The sequence below is a fragment of the Phasianus colchicus genome, chromosome 1 (assembly GCF_987193195.1).
Source record: "Phasianus colchicus chromosome 1, bPhaCol1.hap1.1, whole genome shotgun sequence".
In the NCBI taxonomy this organism is placed as follows: Eukaryota; Metazoa; Chordata; class Aves; order Galliformes; family Phasianidae; genus Phasianus; species Phasianus colchicus.
The window spans coordinates 41,722,190-41,738,606 of record NC_143436.1 but is presented as its reverse complement, the minus strand read 5'-3'; the positions used below and the strand labels follow the sequence as shown (position 1 = coordinate 41,738,606).

The window sequence follows — 16,417 nt, the reverse complement described above, 5'->3', positions numbered from 1 at the left end:
AATGTTTCATGCCTGAAATGACAAGATTTTGAGATCGGCTGTACGACATGGACATGTAAGCCAATCCAAAGAAAGTGTATCTTCCTCATAGTTACTTTGATACAAACATGGAGTAACGTTGCTGTCAGAAGCTATGTAATCACAAGAAAAGTTTTAACTAGCATTCAACAGACATATAAAATATTCCAAAATAGAGACCCAGTAGCTTGTACAGTGAGACTTCTTGTCTCTACAGCTCTTAAGTATCACATTTTACTACTGTATACTCCAAACACTCACCAAGTTTTGACTTTCACTGCAAATTTGCAGAACAGAATCTCATTTATTTTGCCGTAATGACCACTGGCAGAAGTACATGGAAACCATTCACTCTACTTGCAGTACAATAAAGTAAAACTTTGCTAAAGCTTTTAGGGAACAGTCCTAATTAGGAAACAATACACTATTTTAATGTTGTAGTCTGGTAATGAAGAATAAAATGCAGCAGACATGCATGATGATTTGAATAACCTTTCTTTTAGTGTCCTGGTAAATTGGAAATGACACATAAGGAATACTTCAGGAAAAGACAGGCAAGTTAATCAGGAAATTAAAGAGAAGAGAAAAAAAGTCTAGATCTGTAATAAATTATTTGCGTTCCTAACTTCAATTGTTCTGATGGATAGTTGAGACATACCTTTGAATTTGTATGCAAACAGAATTTCTGATCAGAGAAGATAATTTCTTAATTAGTAAGAAGGATTCCAGGAAACAATGTGCTGCAGCTTTTCCTCATTACTTTGAGATATCATCAGCTATACTAATATCCAAGCAAAATAATGGAACTTATGTGCTTATCAAATTTACCTGCACCGGCATGAAAAGGACATAGCATCACTAACTGAAACAACCAATAATGCAAAATTATGAAACACTGACAAACGGTCATTTAAATACCATGACATATTCAAAATAATAATGCATGCATTAATTATGGGAGTGTAGAATGCAGAATTTTTCACTGAATTGGACCAAAAAAGAAAGAAAATGTGTGAGCAATTCAGAGAAGGAAATCACACAAAATAAAAATACAATTATTATGTGAGATTAAATTTCTGTTTTGGCCATTCATTTTCATCTATATTACATTCACTAGTTAGAAATTGAAGAGGAAATTAAAACAGTATACAAAGATATACGCAGAGTTCCTGTGGTTCCCTACCTTTTTCCTTAACTATATTGGAATTTATTACTTCTTTCCATATTTTCCAATTGGGACTATGTAACTTGCATTTTTTATAGATTCATGTATTATCAGTTTTAAAATACAGTGAAAATTAGTCCATAAAGTTAAACATTTTTGGTTCCTTGGGAGTAATCACATCTGGAAATGTTTTTTTCACATCTAGCAAAAACAATCCAAACTTACAAGGATAACGTCAAGTTAACTGAGTGCTTTAAACAGATTCATGCCTTAATATGACATAGTCAACTTGTTAAAACCTTTTGCAATACTTATCCATTTCAAGACAAGAAGGGAAGGAGATAGATTTAAGACCCATAAGTCTTCAACAAAATGCAGACACACTGATAAGTTGAACTCATATGCACAAAAGTAAAACCTTTAGTTGCCCAACCATGGCCAGCAGCAAAGTTAGGCCAAAACTATTAATAATGGTATTCCAGGCCATGAAGCTTAGACATATGGCAGCAGTTGCCTTTCTCCTTTCCCAGCAATTTCAGCAATACTGAAATTCCCTCACAGGGGGAAAGCTATGCAAGATATGAAAATCTTCACCTCTCCCTCTGTGGTTATTAACAAATTGAAACGGAGATGAAGTTATACATGGTAGATTAGTTTCTTCCCCTTTAAAGAAAGTATTATGCCAGTAGCGCTTTTCAAATCCTTAATCACTCAGAGATTAACAGCAAGTCTGGTATATGTGTGGAAACCCTATCTGTCTAAAACATACCATAATGCATATAGCAGTTTCCTTTGGTAGGATCCAGCTGAATTGCCTTCACGAAGTACTTCTCTGCCTCACTCTTGCGTCCCTTGGAAAAAAAAAAAAAAAAGAGGGAGGGGGAAAGATTATTTGAACAGTGTGTCAACATGGAGCCCTCATATGCAGTTACAATTTCAAAATTCCAGGCACTAGAGAAAAACAAATACGAATGCTTAAGTGTTACAGTAGGTTTTGAGGTCTGCTACTTTCTGTTGCAGAACTCCAGACTGAGGAGGAAATGTGTCCAACATAACCGATGTCCAAGAAGTAAATAAATGGCAGACATATATAGCAAAAAAATATACTATGAAATGTTTGGGGTGAACATGGACCTCCATGATACTTTTCTGGACATGCATCAGGATAAGCATTTTATACAGGGAAGAGAAGTGAAGGGAAGGGAAGAGAGAAGAGGGAAGAGAAGGAAGAGGGAAGAGAAGGAAGAGGGAAGAGGGAAGAGGGAAGAGGGAAGAGGGAAGAGGGAAGAGGGAAGAGGGAAGAGGGAAGAGGGAAGGGAATGCTTTGGTTTTGTGAAATAACATTGCAATACACATATTCAGCCCTAAAGGCACCACAAATTAAGGAACAGAAATAGAAAATGGTACAGATTTTAATGTGGAAACCAAGATTTCATCAGAAATCAGTACTGTTGATCATAGAGTATAAACAGAATTAAAAAATAGAATTCTTAAAGACAGTGATCAATGTTACGACAAAACAATAATTAAAACCAACCAACCAAAAAAAAACCAACAACAAACAAACACAAAACAAACAAAATCTAGAAATGATGGTAAGAAGAACAGGAATATTCTAAACCACAGATTTTCTTGTCACTGAAATTAAAAGACACTAAACCTGCACCATTGGACACAAGATTACAGAATAGATTTTTAAGTGGCCATTATTCTTATCATGAAAAAAAAAAATCCAAAACCCAGTGACACAGGATTAGTCTAGTCTCATACTCAAACACAAATCATCATCAGCTGTTCAATAAGATACCTGAGACCTGTTCAGTCCTATCCCCATGAAATCAGTTGCTGTGGTTTGTACTAGAAAACAGAAGGCCTCCATAATGAAGAACATTTAAGCTAAATCACTGTTGTAGAAAGTCATTGCATTATGCACCTCTCAATGCTGGCCTACTTGTTATTTCACAGATATAGGCTTTCTCAAGTTTTGTGGTCTGGAAATAGACATTGCAAACATCCTGCACTACCCCACAAGTTAACGTAGGAGTAATAGTGAGGTAAGTTCATGATCACAGCTGCTCCAGATTCCAGGGTCTTAAAGACAAGAAAATAAAAAGGAACAATGAAGCAGCACATAAAGAAGTATATCAAAACTGGGTTCTATCAAAAGCAAGATAGTCTGAAATTTTTCAAGGCAGCATCTTGGTCATCTTGGTTGAGATATAAGCAGAATTACCATTTCCAATATTAAACTTTCACAAACAGAACGTTCACATGCACTAAGAATTTAGCCTGACTATTCAGCAAACTTACTTTAGTAAAACTATATTCCTGAAACCATAACCATAAAGCTTCTGAAAGCCAAATGGAACAATTAAATTACAGAATATGCTACCTTGTATTGCAGCACTGGGTTTTTTTGTTGTTGTTGTTTGTTTGTTTTTAAGAAAAAAGAATAGCACATGACACATAGTTCAGATTAATTTTTTCTCATCTACTAGCACTGTAAAGACATATCTAAAGATTAAAAAAAAAATAATAATTTTTTAATTACATACAATCATAGTAGAGAACAAAATGTGAAGAAGAAAATAACCTCCACTTGAAAACACATGGTAAATTTGGGTGAATGTAAAATAATTATTCAAATTAGAATAATGAGGATTGTGGTGGGACTAAAATTAAACACTGAATTTTGCACATTTAACTTCCAGACTGGCACATTTTAGCCTGGCAAAAGGTACTATGACATATGCAAGCCTAGCCTTGAGGCTGCAAAATGACAGTCACCAAGCACATGTATCAGAATACATTGTCAGAACTAATTTTTATAGATTGTGCTTCATTGCTTTTTTTTTTTTTTTTCCAAACAGATGATCATCGTTAGTTTTAGCTGGTTGCGCTCTGCCTCTGCGTCTATTTCTAGAACATAAAAGAACAGTTCATTGGATACAGTAAAAAATATGTCACTTCAGACTACAGAAATAGATGGCTACAAACATTTGTCAAACATGATTAATTTTCATTTACTGGGATCACCAAAAATACATGACTGTTCCACTTTTTGGCATTTTCCAAATGGCATATTGCACCCAAGTTCAGGAGCCCTGGAGGACACAGTGATGACAGATGCCAGTATGTACAGTATCAAAAGAAGGACTGAGCTGTTAACAGGTCCAAATACTCATTAACAAGAAGAGGGGGAAAAATCTTATATTACCTAAGCCATAAAACAAACTGACTAAAAATGATCAGCAGAACCGCATTTGTTCATATTGGCCTTTACTTTCATTTATCCACATTTGTGAGGAAAAAAAAAAAAAAAAAAAAAAAAAAAGATAAAAACATTGTCTTTCACTATAAGGAAGCTTGTATCATATTATCTAAAAATGTCCTCTTTGGTGCCATCTGTCTGCTGCTATACCTCAGCATAGATTTAATAAGTTTTCTTTCCATGTCAAATGATATAAAATCTAAGCATTTGACAGTGTCAGGCTACAACCATTAGTACGTACAAACTTTTTTCAACTATCCAATTTCCATAACATAACATAGGCACTATGTAGTTACATTAACATGGCAACCCTGCAATTGTCTTTTCCCATCATATGGGTTCAGAGTTAAATAAAACATATGGCACAAGGGGGAAAAATAGCTTTTAACAAAAATCCACAATAATTGTTTAAACAGCTGAAAAGTACCTTAGTGCAGGAAGGCATTCTGTGTGCATGTTCACTGCTATGTGTATTGACCCACACAGATGTAGGCATTAAGAGCCACTGGAAACCTCCCAGTTTCTAGTAGGAGGGTGTGCAGTTGTATATGCACAACCACATGCTTTGGCAATTTTACAACTGCATGCTAGCAGACTTAAGGATAAATATGTTATTCATAAGATTTTAACAGAAGGACTTGATGGCTCTAAGGATTAATAACGGGATACAAAATACCTTTCACCTGTTGGTCACCAGTTCAGAACCAGTCCAGGTCAGTAGCTAATGAAAAGGTGCTATCTGACAGCTACTGGTTTCCTCAGGAGAAATAACTAGGTGGTCCAAGCCCTAATGGAGATCCTCTGCACAGAAGCACTGGCATATTTATGGCTGCTCAGCTCACTAAGACAAAATGATACAGGATCATAAAACAATGAATGGCAATCTCATTGCTGAGGAATAAAGCCATAATTAATACAGTTCAAAATTCAGCTCAGAAGACTGTGTTGACATTCTTCCCTTAACAGACCTGGACCTTACTGTAATAATAATGTACAATAATAATGTGTACAAACTTCCAGCAATTTTTTATTAATAAAGAAAACTTGATTCTTTTTCCTGGGTACAAATAAGGACACACTGCCAATGATTATCACCTTTCTGTATTAAGAAGTGAAAAAGTAAATGAGACTGACAGATGGCTCTAGTACACCAGTTGTCTTGGCTTTCATAAAAATCCTGCTCTCCACATGCCACACAGACTTAAATCAGAATGGCTGGTTGCTTCTGGCTTCAGAAGCAAAACAGTTAAGTATTTAAATATGAATTCAGGAAGTTGATTTTTAAGACACTTGGTCTCTGTAGATGCAGACTGCAAGGGGTCCTTATTAATATGGCCAGACATTTGCTAAAAAAGGCTTTCCTAAAAAAGACATATGATTATCAGGAGAAAGAAAGAGCTAGCTAAGAGCAACTGACACATCAGTAAAATATCTTACATTTATCCTTAAAATATTTAAAAACTGAGGACAAAACTACTATTTTTTTCTACCCTCTCCAATTCTTTCCTCGCTGTTGGTGAACTGTGCCAAAATCATGTTGAGGCAGCTGGTGTACTTCAGGTTGCTGGAGGCCCAAGAATCCTGAGATGCTAATAAAATTGGAAAAGACTAATACAGCTGAGCAGCTCTGAATAACCCTCTTGTGTAAACTATGATGATACAGTGGCTACCAGCAAGGTGGTTCTACTAGTTAGGTGGTCTTTGCAATTTTAAACCAATTTCATATTTTGTAAATATTCATCATTCTCCAAAATGCACAAGGGTTTAATCAGTAGACCAGAGACTTCACTCTGCAATTTTGTTGTACCAGCTTTAACTGGCAATAATGTGATTGCAATTTGCATCACAAATGCAGTTGACTTTAATTCCCCAAATTGGCTCAAATTTTTTTTTGGCAAGTATTCCCTTTTTAATAAAAGGAGCTGAATTACGGGAAAACATTTCTTAACGGAAGACTGATAAAAATACAGACACTAATACATAATAAACAGTTATTTTAGATATTTCCTTTTTCCCTTTAGACACGCGTCTCAATAACAGAGTATGCTAGGAGAGGAAAAATGTTTGACCTGAACTTGTGACTTTGTTTCATCTTTCTTTAAGTTATTGCAGACCTGTACATCTGTTTCTCAACCATTTCTTTTTGCTTTATAAAATTTTCCACAGGATGGTAAAAACACAATTTAAACTATGTATAAGTGAGTAAATTAGGAATAAACTCTTCAAAAGTTCTTAGTTAGAGAGTTACATCTTACAGTGAGGTTGCTGATATACAAGATCACAGAATCACAGAATTGCCAGGGTTGGAAGGGACCTCAAGGATCATGAATCTCCAACCCCCTGACACATGCAGGGCCACCAACCTCCTCATTTAATACTAGACCAGGCTGCCCAGGGCCCCATCCAATCTGGCCTTGAACACCTCCAGGGATGGGGCATCCACAACCTCTCTGGGCAGCCTGTTCCAGCACCTCACCACTCTCTCTGTAAAGAATTTCCCCCTGACGTCCAACCTAAATCTCCCTTCCCTCAGCTTAAAACCATTTCCCCTTTTCCTGCTGTCACTCACCCTTTCAAAGAGTTGATTCCCCTCCTCTTTGGAGGCTCCCTTTAGGTACTGAAAGGCTGCAATGAGGTCACCCCACAGCCTTCTTTTCTCCAGGCTGAACAAGCCCAGCTCCTTCAGCCTGTCCTCACAGGGGAGGTGCTCCAGTCCCCTGATCATCTTTGTGGAAAGATCTTCATTCCTATTCCTACTACTAAGAAATAAACTTAAAATCTAGTATGTAAGCATCTAAATCAGCAGATTCTTCATTTTCCCCCATTTTGCCATGTTTCCACAACTCCACACTTATCACTCTGAATTATTTGGGAATGTCTTGCATATGGAATGCTAATCCCACTGAAATACATGGGACTTGCATCACTCACACTGCAGGCCCAAAATTTATCTCAGTCTCTATTCTCCTTTGCAGCAAAGTGTCCAATCTTGCCTATTCATCTTATCTTTACCAGAATAAAATAAAAACAACTGGACATGGCAAAGAAGTAGTGACTTCTAATGGTTAACAGCTGATCCAGAAAATATACATATATGAGGCAAGATTTGCAATGATTATTACATTTTATGAAGGAAAACAAAACAACAGACAGCTGTTGGGGGGTGGAGTTTACAGCCCTCCAAAGGCCTTCTTTCAGCATTGTCCAACTAGTATCATTGGGTTTGTAAAACATGTTATCTTTTCAAAGAAAAGCTTCCTCCCCCATCTCTTTAGATGATCACATTGAGAAACATCACAATTACTGATACTCCCAAGTTACAGCTCTCTAATAAATTCAAGAGCAAGACAATATCATTTGGATTATTGGAATACATTAAACTCAGTGTATAGGAGCAAGAAATTCGGAGGAAATTAGTGTATAAACCTGTATCTAATAATTCACCATGTGCATAGGTTTACCTGACAGTCAATGTGAGGCAGCTTTCCAGTGTGACACATTCACATGCTCTTTATATGATGCTTTCATATAAAGAAAGCATATCTCTTCCCTAGCCATTTTACTTGACCATGATCCTTACACAGCCAAGCCTATGAATACTACTTATGTAATCCAGTAGGATCTGGAATGTCAGAATGTCAGGATTCCCAAATTACTTCAAGAAATCAGCCTTCATATGATCAATACAATGCAATATCTTCATTTTGTTTAGTCCACTATTTGCACATTAAGTGGCTCACTTTTATCTAGATATATCACCCCAGTCCTCCTTCAAACATCAGTGTATTTCTGCTGACTAAAAATCCACTGGCCTGAGTTTCTCCTGAAGTCAGTGGAATTTTACTATGAGCCAAGTTTATTTTAGAAAGTAATAACATAAAGTGGGTTCTTGAGGCTACATCTATGAGCATAATTAATGGTATGATAATCAGAGAGTAGAGATTTAAGCACTGACTTTGGTGGGAATCCACTGGAGCTTAAGCATTTTTGAATGTGACATCACTGCTTACATACAGATTTAGGAATCTAAAGCACAACTCATAACTTTACTGGCTTGGGGCATGATTCAGAGTATATTAAGATGATATTTTCTTCAAGTAAAGTAGTATGTATCTGATTAAGTAATAATATATTAGAGCTATTTCCCATCCATTTTCTTGTTTTATGGGACTCATATCATAAAAAACATTCTGTTTTTACTAAAGGATTCAATATGACATAGAAAAGAAATACAGGGAGAGGTTTTTTTGTTTTGTTTTGTTTTTGTCTTTGTTTTTCTTGAAGGTCTTTTAAAATACATATATGTCTAGTTTTCAGTATTTCTTTTTGGGCAACATGAAGTCTAAAATTTATTTACTTCATTTAAAATCACTGTTAACACCAAGGGAGTTTATGTACAGTCTTAAGTAAACTTCAAAAAAATAAATTCCACTCCATACATTGTGATTTATTTACTGCCTAGACCTATATAGAAATGTTCACCATGGTCATTAAGCTTTAGATTATTTTATTTCAAGAATATGTAATGAAATGTTAAGTACATTTCCACATTAGGTACTTTCTTTTTCTTTTCCATTCCATCTTAAGCCACATTTTATATTTTCTGATAAAGTAGTATATTAATATCTACTCATATTTCACCAGCAATTCAGTAGGACATAAATTCACCATCTCCTCATACTGCTTTCTCTGAACCCTATGAATTTCTTCCAGAGTAAGTTTGGCTTCTATCTTGCATTTTTCTGTGATTACTGAAAAAAATTACTACACTTGGAGTAATAACAGGTGACTGGCAGCCATTTCCCACCATGTAACAAAACAAAGAGATCTCTTTCTTTCATGAAAGCAGCTCATCCTGTGTCAGCAGTGTTTTCTGTAACAAGCTTTAAGTTTCTGTTGAGAAAAGCAAGAAGTTTAGGGCTCCCCTTTTCCTGTCTACAGGAAGTTAGAAATAAGATACAGAAGATGAGATCCCTGAAGGAGGTTAGTTAGGGGCTACATATCTGAATATGTGCACCATGGTAATTTACCAACTAGTTAGATGGATATTTTCTATTTAAATGAAAATAATGTTTTACAATTAGTTCTGTTATAATTGGCACGTAGCCAAACACGTCCTAAGGAGACTGAAAACTATATCTCTGGGCACAATACTTATGGCATGTGGCCAAGCTCAGAAGAAACACAAGCCCAATAGATGTCAGTTATTGAGTTTTCTGTAGTTCGGAAATCCTGACATTCTGCCTGGAGGTGTTAATGCTCCAGATACACCAGATAATGAAACCTAATTAAAATAGGGCTCATGGTTCTGAAGTCAATAAACATGATTTTCCACACTGGAGGGGGACTTGCCCATCCCTTACAAATTGCTTTTAAACTGGAAACAAAAACAACTTCTGGCATTTTGCAAATTTCAGAAATAAATCCAAGATTTGTGCTTGGCTCAGCTGTAACCCCCAAGAGATTTAAAGTGGCAAGAAAAATTACAGTATCTGTGTGAGATTCCAAAGACAATTCAAACACAACAGAGAGGTAGAAGCAGCCATTGCTTGGCTCCACTGGATTTCTAGGGAGTGCCTACTGAAGGATTCAGCATCATTAATACTTGGTTATGATGGGAGTTTAAGTGATATATCTGATTTTGATTAAAATATCTTCCTAGATACAGTGCTAACAGCCAAGAGATTGAGCCTCCCAAAATGAAATCTCTAACAGCTTTGCTCATCTTATCGTTCAGAAAATGTCTTTTCAAATGTGATTTATATACGCGTAATCATTTATTTTTCATTCCTAAAAGAAATATTACTAAAAATACATATAATGTCGATTTAGAGGAACCATTAAAATATGATTTAAATGAGTTATTAAATTAGAAGAACTATTAAACTTTTTTAGGGAATCATAGCTGCATTTAACATACAGCTTTTTTCAAATGCTAACTCTTAAAAACAATCGTGACTCTTCTGACTTCATGACTGCACTGCTTTGCCCCTGCTTCCTTCCAATTAGTTAAGTCAATAGCAATTGGTAGCAATCAAACAGTGAAATAAAAAATAACAGACCTTTCCAACAGAAACACGGATTTCCTTTCCATGCTGGAACAAGCAAATAATTACAGAAATAGCAGTTGCTGAATTAATCTATTCATTGCTGTGCTATCTTCCCCTTTGCTGTCCCATGTCATTCTAATCCTCCTACCTTCCATTTATTTTTAAGTTGTCACTTATTTTAAGGTGACTTTCAAGGACTACATCAATTACTGTGGGATATTTTATAGTAGCACTCTCAGTAATTCAGCAGCTAACCAACTATGGCAGCATAACTTTCTGGTCTCCTGTTTGTTGGGAAAACAAGCAACAAACAGCAGTAGGGAAAAACACCACCATCCACAGAGAAGTAAATATTCTAAAACTTAAAAAATATATTTAATTTCAGTTTCTTCAGAACTTAACTTCTGTTTCATTTATTTTAATTCCAAACAGTGCCAGCTTCTACCAGTCTTTGTCATTCTTTGTCATTACCCTGCTTTTGAGAAAAATGGTTTAAAATAAAATATTCTAGATTTTAAAGAAACTTCTACTGTGATTATTATTAATTTTATATGGTTTGGAGCTGTAACATAGAAATTTTACAAGGCAAAGTAAATTTTTCTTACAGCACTTTGGGTGATTTTCCAAGTCATTAAAAAAAGGAGATTAACAGCACTGTGTGGAGCCGCATAAAATGCAAGAAACACTGCAATTTTTTTCTAAAGAAATACAGTAAAGCCTGTAATTCCTGTATGCGACATGATAAATGTTACAATATGGGGCTGTTCCTAAATACATTAGTGATTATAGGCACTACTGGAAGCTATGAGGGGTGGTTTGTGGGCTCAACTTCACTCAGAACAGATGAGACAAATCTTCAAATACATCTATAATTGAAGTAAAGCTCCTCAGATTAGAGTGCTGTTACAACATCCATGCGCTGCCTGATGGCAGAGGCCAGCCACAAGAAGGAAGGGTTTCTCAGTCTCCTCTCTAAGAACAGATTAAAGTGAAAGGAGAAAATAATATTATAAAAGCCTCAGTTATGCATAGGTTGTTTTTTTTTTTTTTTTCAGCATGATATCCAACCTTTTTTCTCCTGGAAAGTCTGTTCATAAAATGGAAAAAGAATTACAGCATATGCTCAAGGCCTCACCTGGTACTGCCATTCTGACAGACTCATTTTCATCTTAGAACCAGGAGCCTCACAATTGTAAAGCCTTTTACAAAAACAGTGCTTTTCTTTGTTATATAAAAATAAATTACCTAAGCAATGGATGAGACCCAGGTGCTATGACTCTAGACTCATGTACTACTGTAGACCAGCTAGGATAACTATCACGTCATATTGACAGATAACATCTATCAAGCCATTTATGCAGCACAACAAGTTAAAGATCTGAAAAATGATTGGAAATATACAATGCTAAAGCAATGCTGTCCTAAACAGCCACACTTCTGAAAAATGCACAATAAAAAAAGCTAAGCCCCTGTCATCTGTCTGTCTTTCAACTCATCCACTGGGTGAGCTACTCTATACATGCATTTAACCACTACTTTTTTTTTTACTGTACTAATATATTTTCAGGAAAACTGTAGCCTAGTGAGCTGTAATTTTCAGATATAAACATATAACATTATCCACTATATGGCTTATGAAATATCAGGCAGTAAGACTGCACATTCATTAGCCATTCCTTTGAGCTTTAAGTTGTTATTTTCTGCATGTGTAACTGTGGAGAGACTGACTGAGGGATGGTTGCAAGACAAGGGCCACAATATGATCAAGTTGGTGAAACAGTAACAATACGGGATTCCAGGCAGGGACACTGTGCCCTTACACTGTGCCCTTACCTTGAAAGAAGAAACAGAAACCGGCTGTCATGAGGCTGGGAGTTTGTAGATATAGGGAGTAGAAACCGCAAAGCTAGCTGCGAAGGCCGATTCTCACAGTTGAGGAACTTCCAATCATGAGCCTCGCTTTTGCAATATGTATGAGTTAATTATCTCATGAATAAATAACCACATTGTACTTAATAAAGTTGAGACCTGTTGATCATGATAGCATGAGACTTGTCTCCCGTGGTCCTTTCTCCGACATATAACAAAGTCCACCTATCATTTCTTGTACCCCAAAAAGCGAACCAGAATAGACACATGCATTTGCACTAAACTTAGGTACACCATTTAGATATTTCAAGAGTCAATGACAAGTTAACACCTTGGTGTGTGTATATGTATGTGTGTGTGTATGTGTTTGTGGTGCACTTTGCATTCTTTGCATATAGTTTATGTTAAAATGTAAATTCCAGTTATAACAAGCTTAACAAAGTATTTTGATTTTTATGTATGTATCTTTACAGTTATTCATAAAGTATGCTTAAATGAGAACAATTTTGTGCAGAAATGCTACATCTAACCTTTCAGATTATTATTGCTGGACAAGAAGTAACCATCAGCGGGTTTTCAGAGGTGTTGAAGGGAAACTGGTTTTACTTGGATTTTTATTTCATGTTGTACTATTATTGGGTTTCCTTGGTTTTGCATCAGTCCACATTTTCAGATACATATGTGCAAAAATTACGTAGCCTTTACAGAAGAAAATATTATTTCTTCAGGTTTGTCTAATGACCTGTTAGAGACTGGGCTTGTAACACCTTATATTATCAATTTTCCCATAATTCTAACCGCAAAAGAAAAAAAAAAATACTTCACAGACTGCCTGTACACTGTGAATAAGTACATTTCAAACTATTAAATCATTTCCAGAAATAAACAATCTGCTTACTAACACTCAGGTTTTTAGTAGTATTCATCTGCAGGATAGAGAAACTCACACAGAAATAACATCATGCTGTCTTTTAAGACTTTCTGGACTATATGGAAGCTTATGAATGAAATCATTTATACATTTTATGTGCTCATATTGAGCATATAAAAAAGCACGAGAATTAGCAAAAGTAAAAGAAAATAGCATAGAATATACTTTTGCTTGCTGTTGTTCATTTAATCTCTCATAAAATGCAAGTTTAAAATTTAAATTGCCCTTCAGAGCAGCAGCAACATAAGCTACATGCAAATGGATAGAGATGATGACATGAATTAGTATCTGTCATTCATGGCATAATTGCAATCATTTTAACTTTATCATAGTGGATGAATTGTGATTTATCTTTTTAAAGCTGTAAAAATGGTGCAATTCATTACTCCACAAAAGGTAACCCATTCCAGTAGAAGCAAATCCTCTTCTGAAATTTCTTTTCAATAAAAGAGAATAATAAGCTTTTAAATTACATGTATACTTGGAACTTCATTCAGAACAATATATTTTAGTAAAATGGAACTATCTTCAGCATTAAAACAAAGTAAGTTACATAAAATCATAGAAAAATTCAACTTGGAAAAATCCTTGAGATATCAGCTTATTTAATTACCAGCTCAAAGAAGACTTAATAGACAAGATCGTCCACGTGAATTATTGCTCAAGTTGGAACGAAAAGTACACATTTTTTTTTCATTGTGAAGCTACTAAACTGACCTAGTATATCGTGCCTTTATTTTATGTGTGCTGTAGAATCCATTATTACAAGAAAAGAAAAAAAGAAAAAAGAAATGGCAGGTAATCGTGAATTTAGAAAACATACTTTTTCATGTGCAGAGATGCTAGCTTGTGTTTGACAGAATCAAGGCCAGATAACATGAATAAAACAATGGATTACATTCTAGAATGTTCATTTGTCTCAGTGTCCCTGTTTATGAACCTGACAAGCTTTTGCTGAAAGCTGGGAAACAAGAGCCTGCTATAATGAACAAGCAATTCTACAATCTGCAATCTACACACTAGGCATAGGTCAGCCTCATATTTCCTCACTGGAAGGTAAAAAGACTCAGAAGGTACAGGAAGCTGGCCTAGGTATCAGGATTGGCACTAAGAGAATAAATGAATCATGCCATGCTGCTCTCAGTAAGCATTAATACTGGCAGCAGACTTAAGAATGAAAAACACTACATTAAGCCACTATATTGGAATTTAAGACAGGAATTTAAACAGCTGAATTTGTGAACTTTACGGGTTAGATTTTTACTGCCTTTTTTTTTTTTTTTTTTTTTTTTTTTTATAATAGTACAATTGCCTTTGGCTGGAACTTTGGAACTTGTCTGAAACCATCCTCCTCTCACCCCTCATCCCTCAATTTTACTGACTGAGAAGAATTTTCTACCTATATTAGCACCCACTCCCATCCCTCACTTTATCAGCCATCTCACCTTTCTCTCCTAGGAAAGAGACAGAGAAGTGTTATCAGTAGTTTGGTTTCAGCACTTACACTCAGGCAAAAGATTGCACAAAGTCTGAAAGTTTAGGTCCAAAAAACCAAATGACAGATGAGGAGAAACAAGGCAATAAACCATCTCTCTTCTAACATCCGAGAACTTACTGAAGTAGGACTTTCTTTCTCATAAATACACCAGCTGTGATGTGAATAAATGACCAGAAGCCTAGGTAGCAAAGTTTAAGTGAACAATAAATCACAGTGGTACCTCTTTTTCAGTATGGACTAAAATAACTACACCAAAGGGAGTAGTTCTTAACGGTACTGAATCCCAAGGAAGTCTATGCAGACTTGTAGGAAGGATGTCAATTATGGCATCATATATTTGTGATGGGAACTAGAACTAGTACAGGCTAGAGCATTAGAAACTAGTCAAAACTCATTTAATATGAATCATTGAGCAGATGGTAGACTGCAAAACTGATTAGGGACAAGTGACCAACATGGAGACAAAAATTCATATTCTACTGCCAAATCTCTCCATCATCCAATTTCTTATTGATTGTCTTGTCAGGCTTTGTAACTCAAAGAATTAAATGAAACAAATACCGAATTCCACCACATAAAAGACAAACCAACTTTTTTTTTCATGAATGAAATATCCATCCAAAAAAATTTCCACTACCTTTAATTACATTGACATCAGTGTGTTTTCTTGTGTTTGTAAAGACGTTACTACAGGTCTGACAGACATCAGCAATGCTTTTTCAGTCTATGCTACTGTTATTAGAATGGACTGCAAAGCTGTGTATAAGTCCTGTCCTTTTTGCTAATAAGACACATTCTTCCACAAGCAGAGTTCGGATCCTCAAAGCAAAATCCACCTCATAAGTACCTTGTGTTTATATCCCTGGAGAAAAGTAAACAGCTCAATTCTGCTTTAAGTATCTATGTACACAATTCATCACTTCCTTCCCATAGTTCGGGTATGCCACTTATGTTTAAACCAATAACTGAACATTCATAACGAGGGGACAAAATTCAGAATTTCTTTTTAATGACTCACAATGTTTTTAAGGAGTTATCAGATTTTGAGATCTTGTTACTTTGAAGAAAACTGAGACATTTTTTCCCAGACTAACTGCAAGATTTTCCTTAACAGTTCTTATATTTCATATATTCAGCAGATCAGGAAATGCAAAGAATTGACAAGAAGTACAAAGTACAAGAAAAAAAAGAGAGAGAGAGAGAGAAAAAGAGAGAAAGATACAGATTTTAATTGAGAAAACTCTTTCCCCACAGTAATTCTAATAAATTCGAATTTCTATGTCAAAGATCTAAAAAGAAGCCAGGAACACAAACTTTCTGATAATGTTCTTAGGTGCAAGACATAAAGAGATCTGTCAGAAAAGCAAGGTAAATTAGGAAATTTTGCTGTATAACCTACTTACATTTGTATTCCAGAGGAAGTTAATCAGAGAGTGCACACATTTAAGAATATCTGAGAAATTTTACCTGGATCTGGAAATTTTAATAAAATGTTGTAAAAATGCCTTTCCAGAGCCTGAGATAGACATGCAGTGGGGATATAACACTAACAGCTTGCCTTCCAGTAGAAGTTGAAAACTCTAATCCATACAGCTTTTACCAAACTCTCTACAGG

The 16,417-nt window shown here is 35.5% G+C and overlaps 1 protein-coding gene across 4 annotated transcripts in view; it reads right to left on the bottom strand.

The window, feature by feature from the left end:
- The window catches only part of TMTC2 (transmembrane O-mannosyltransferase targeting cadherins 2), a 235,915-nt gene that overhangs the window by 34,446 nt on the left and 185,052 nt on the right, over positions 1-16,417 (bottom strand). For all 4 annotated transcript variants that reach the window (XM_031589647.2, XM_031589648.2, XM_090139358.1 and 1 more), the window contains exon 9: positions 1,953-2,034. In XM_031589647.2, the coding sequence (XP_031445507.2) occupies positions 1,953-2,034 (82 nt within the window). The remainder of the gene's footprint in view (positions 1-1,952; positions 2,035-16,417) is intronic.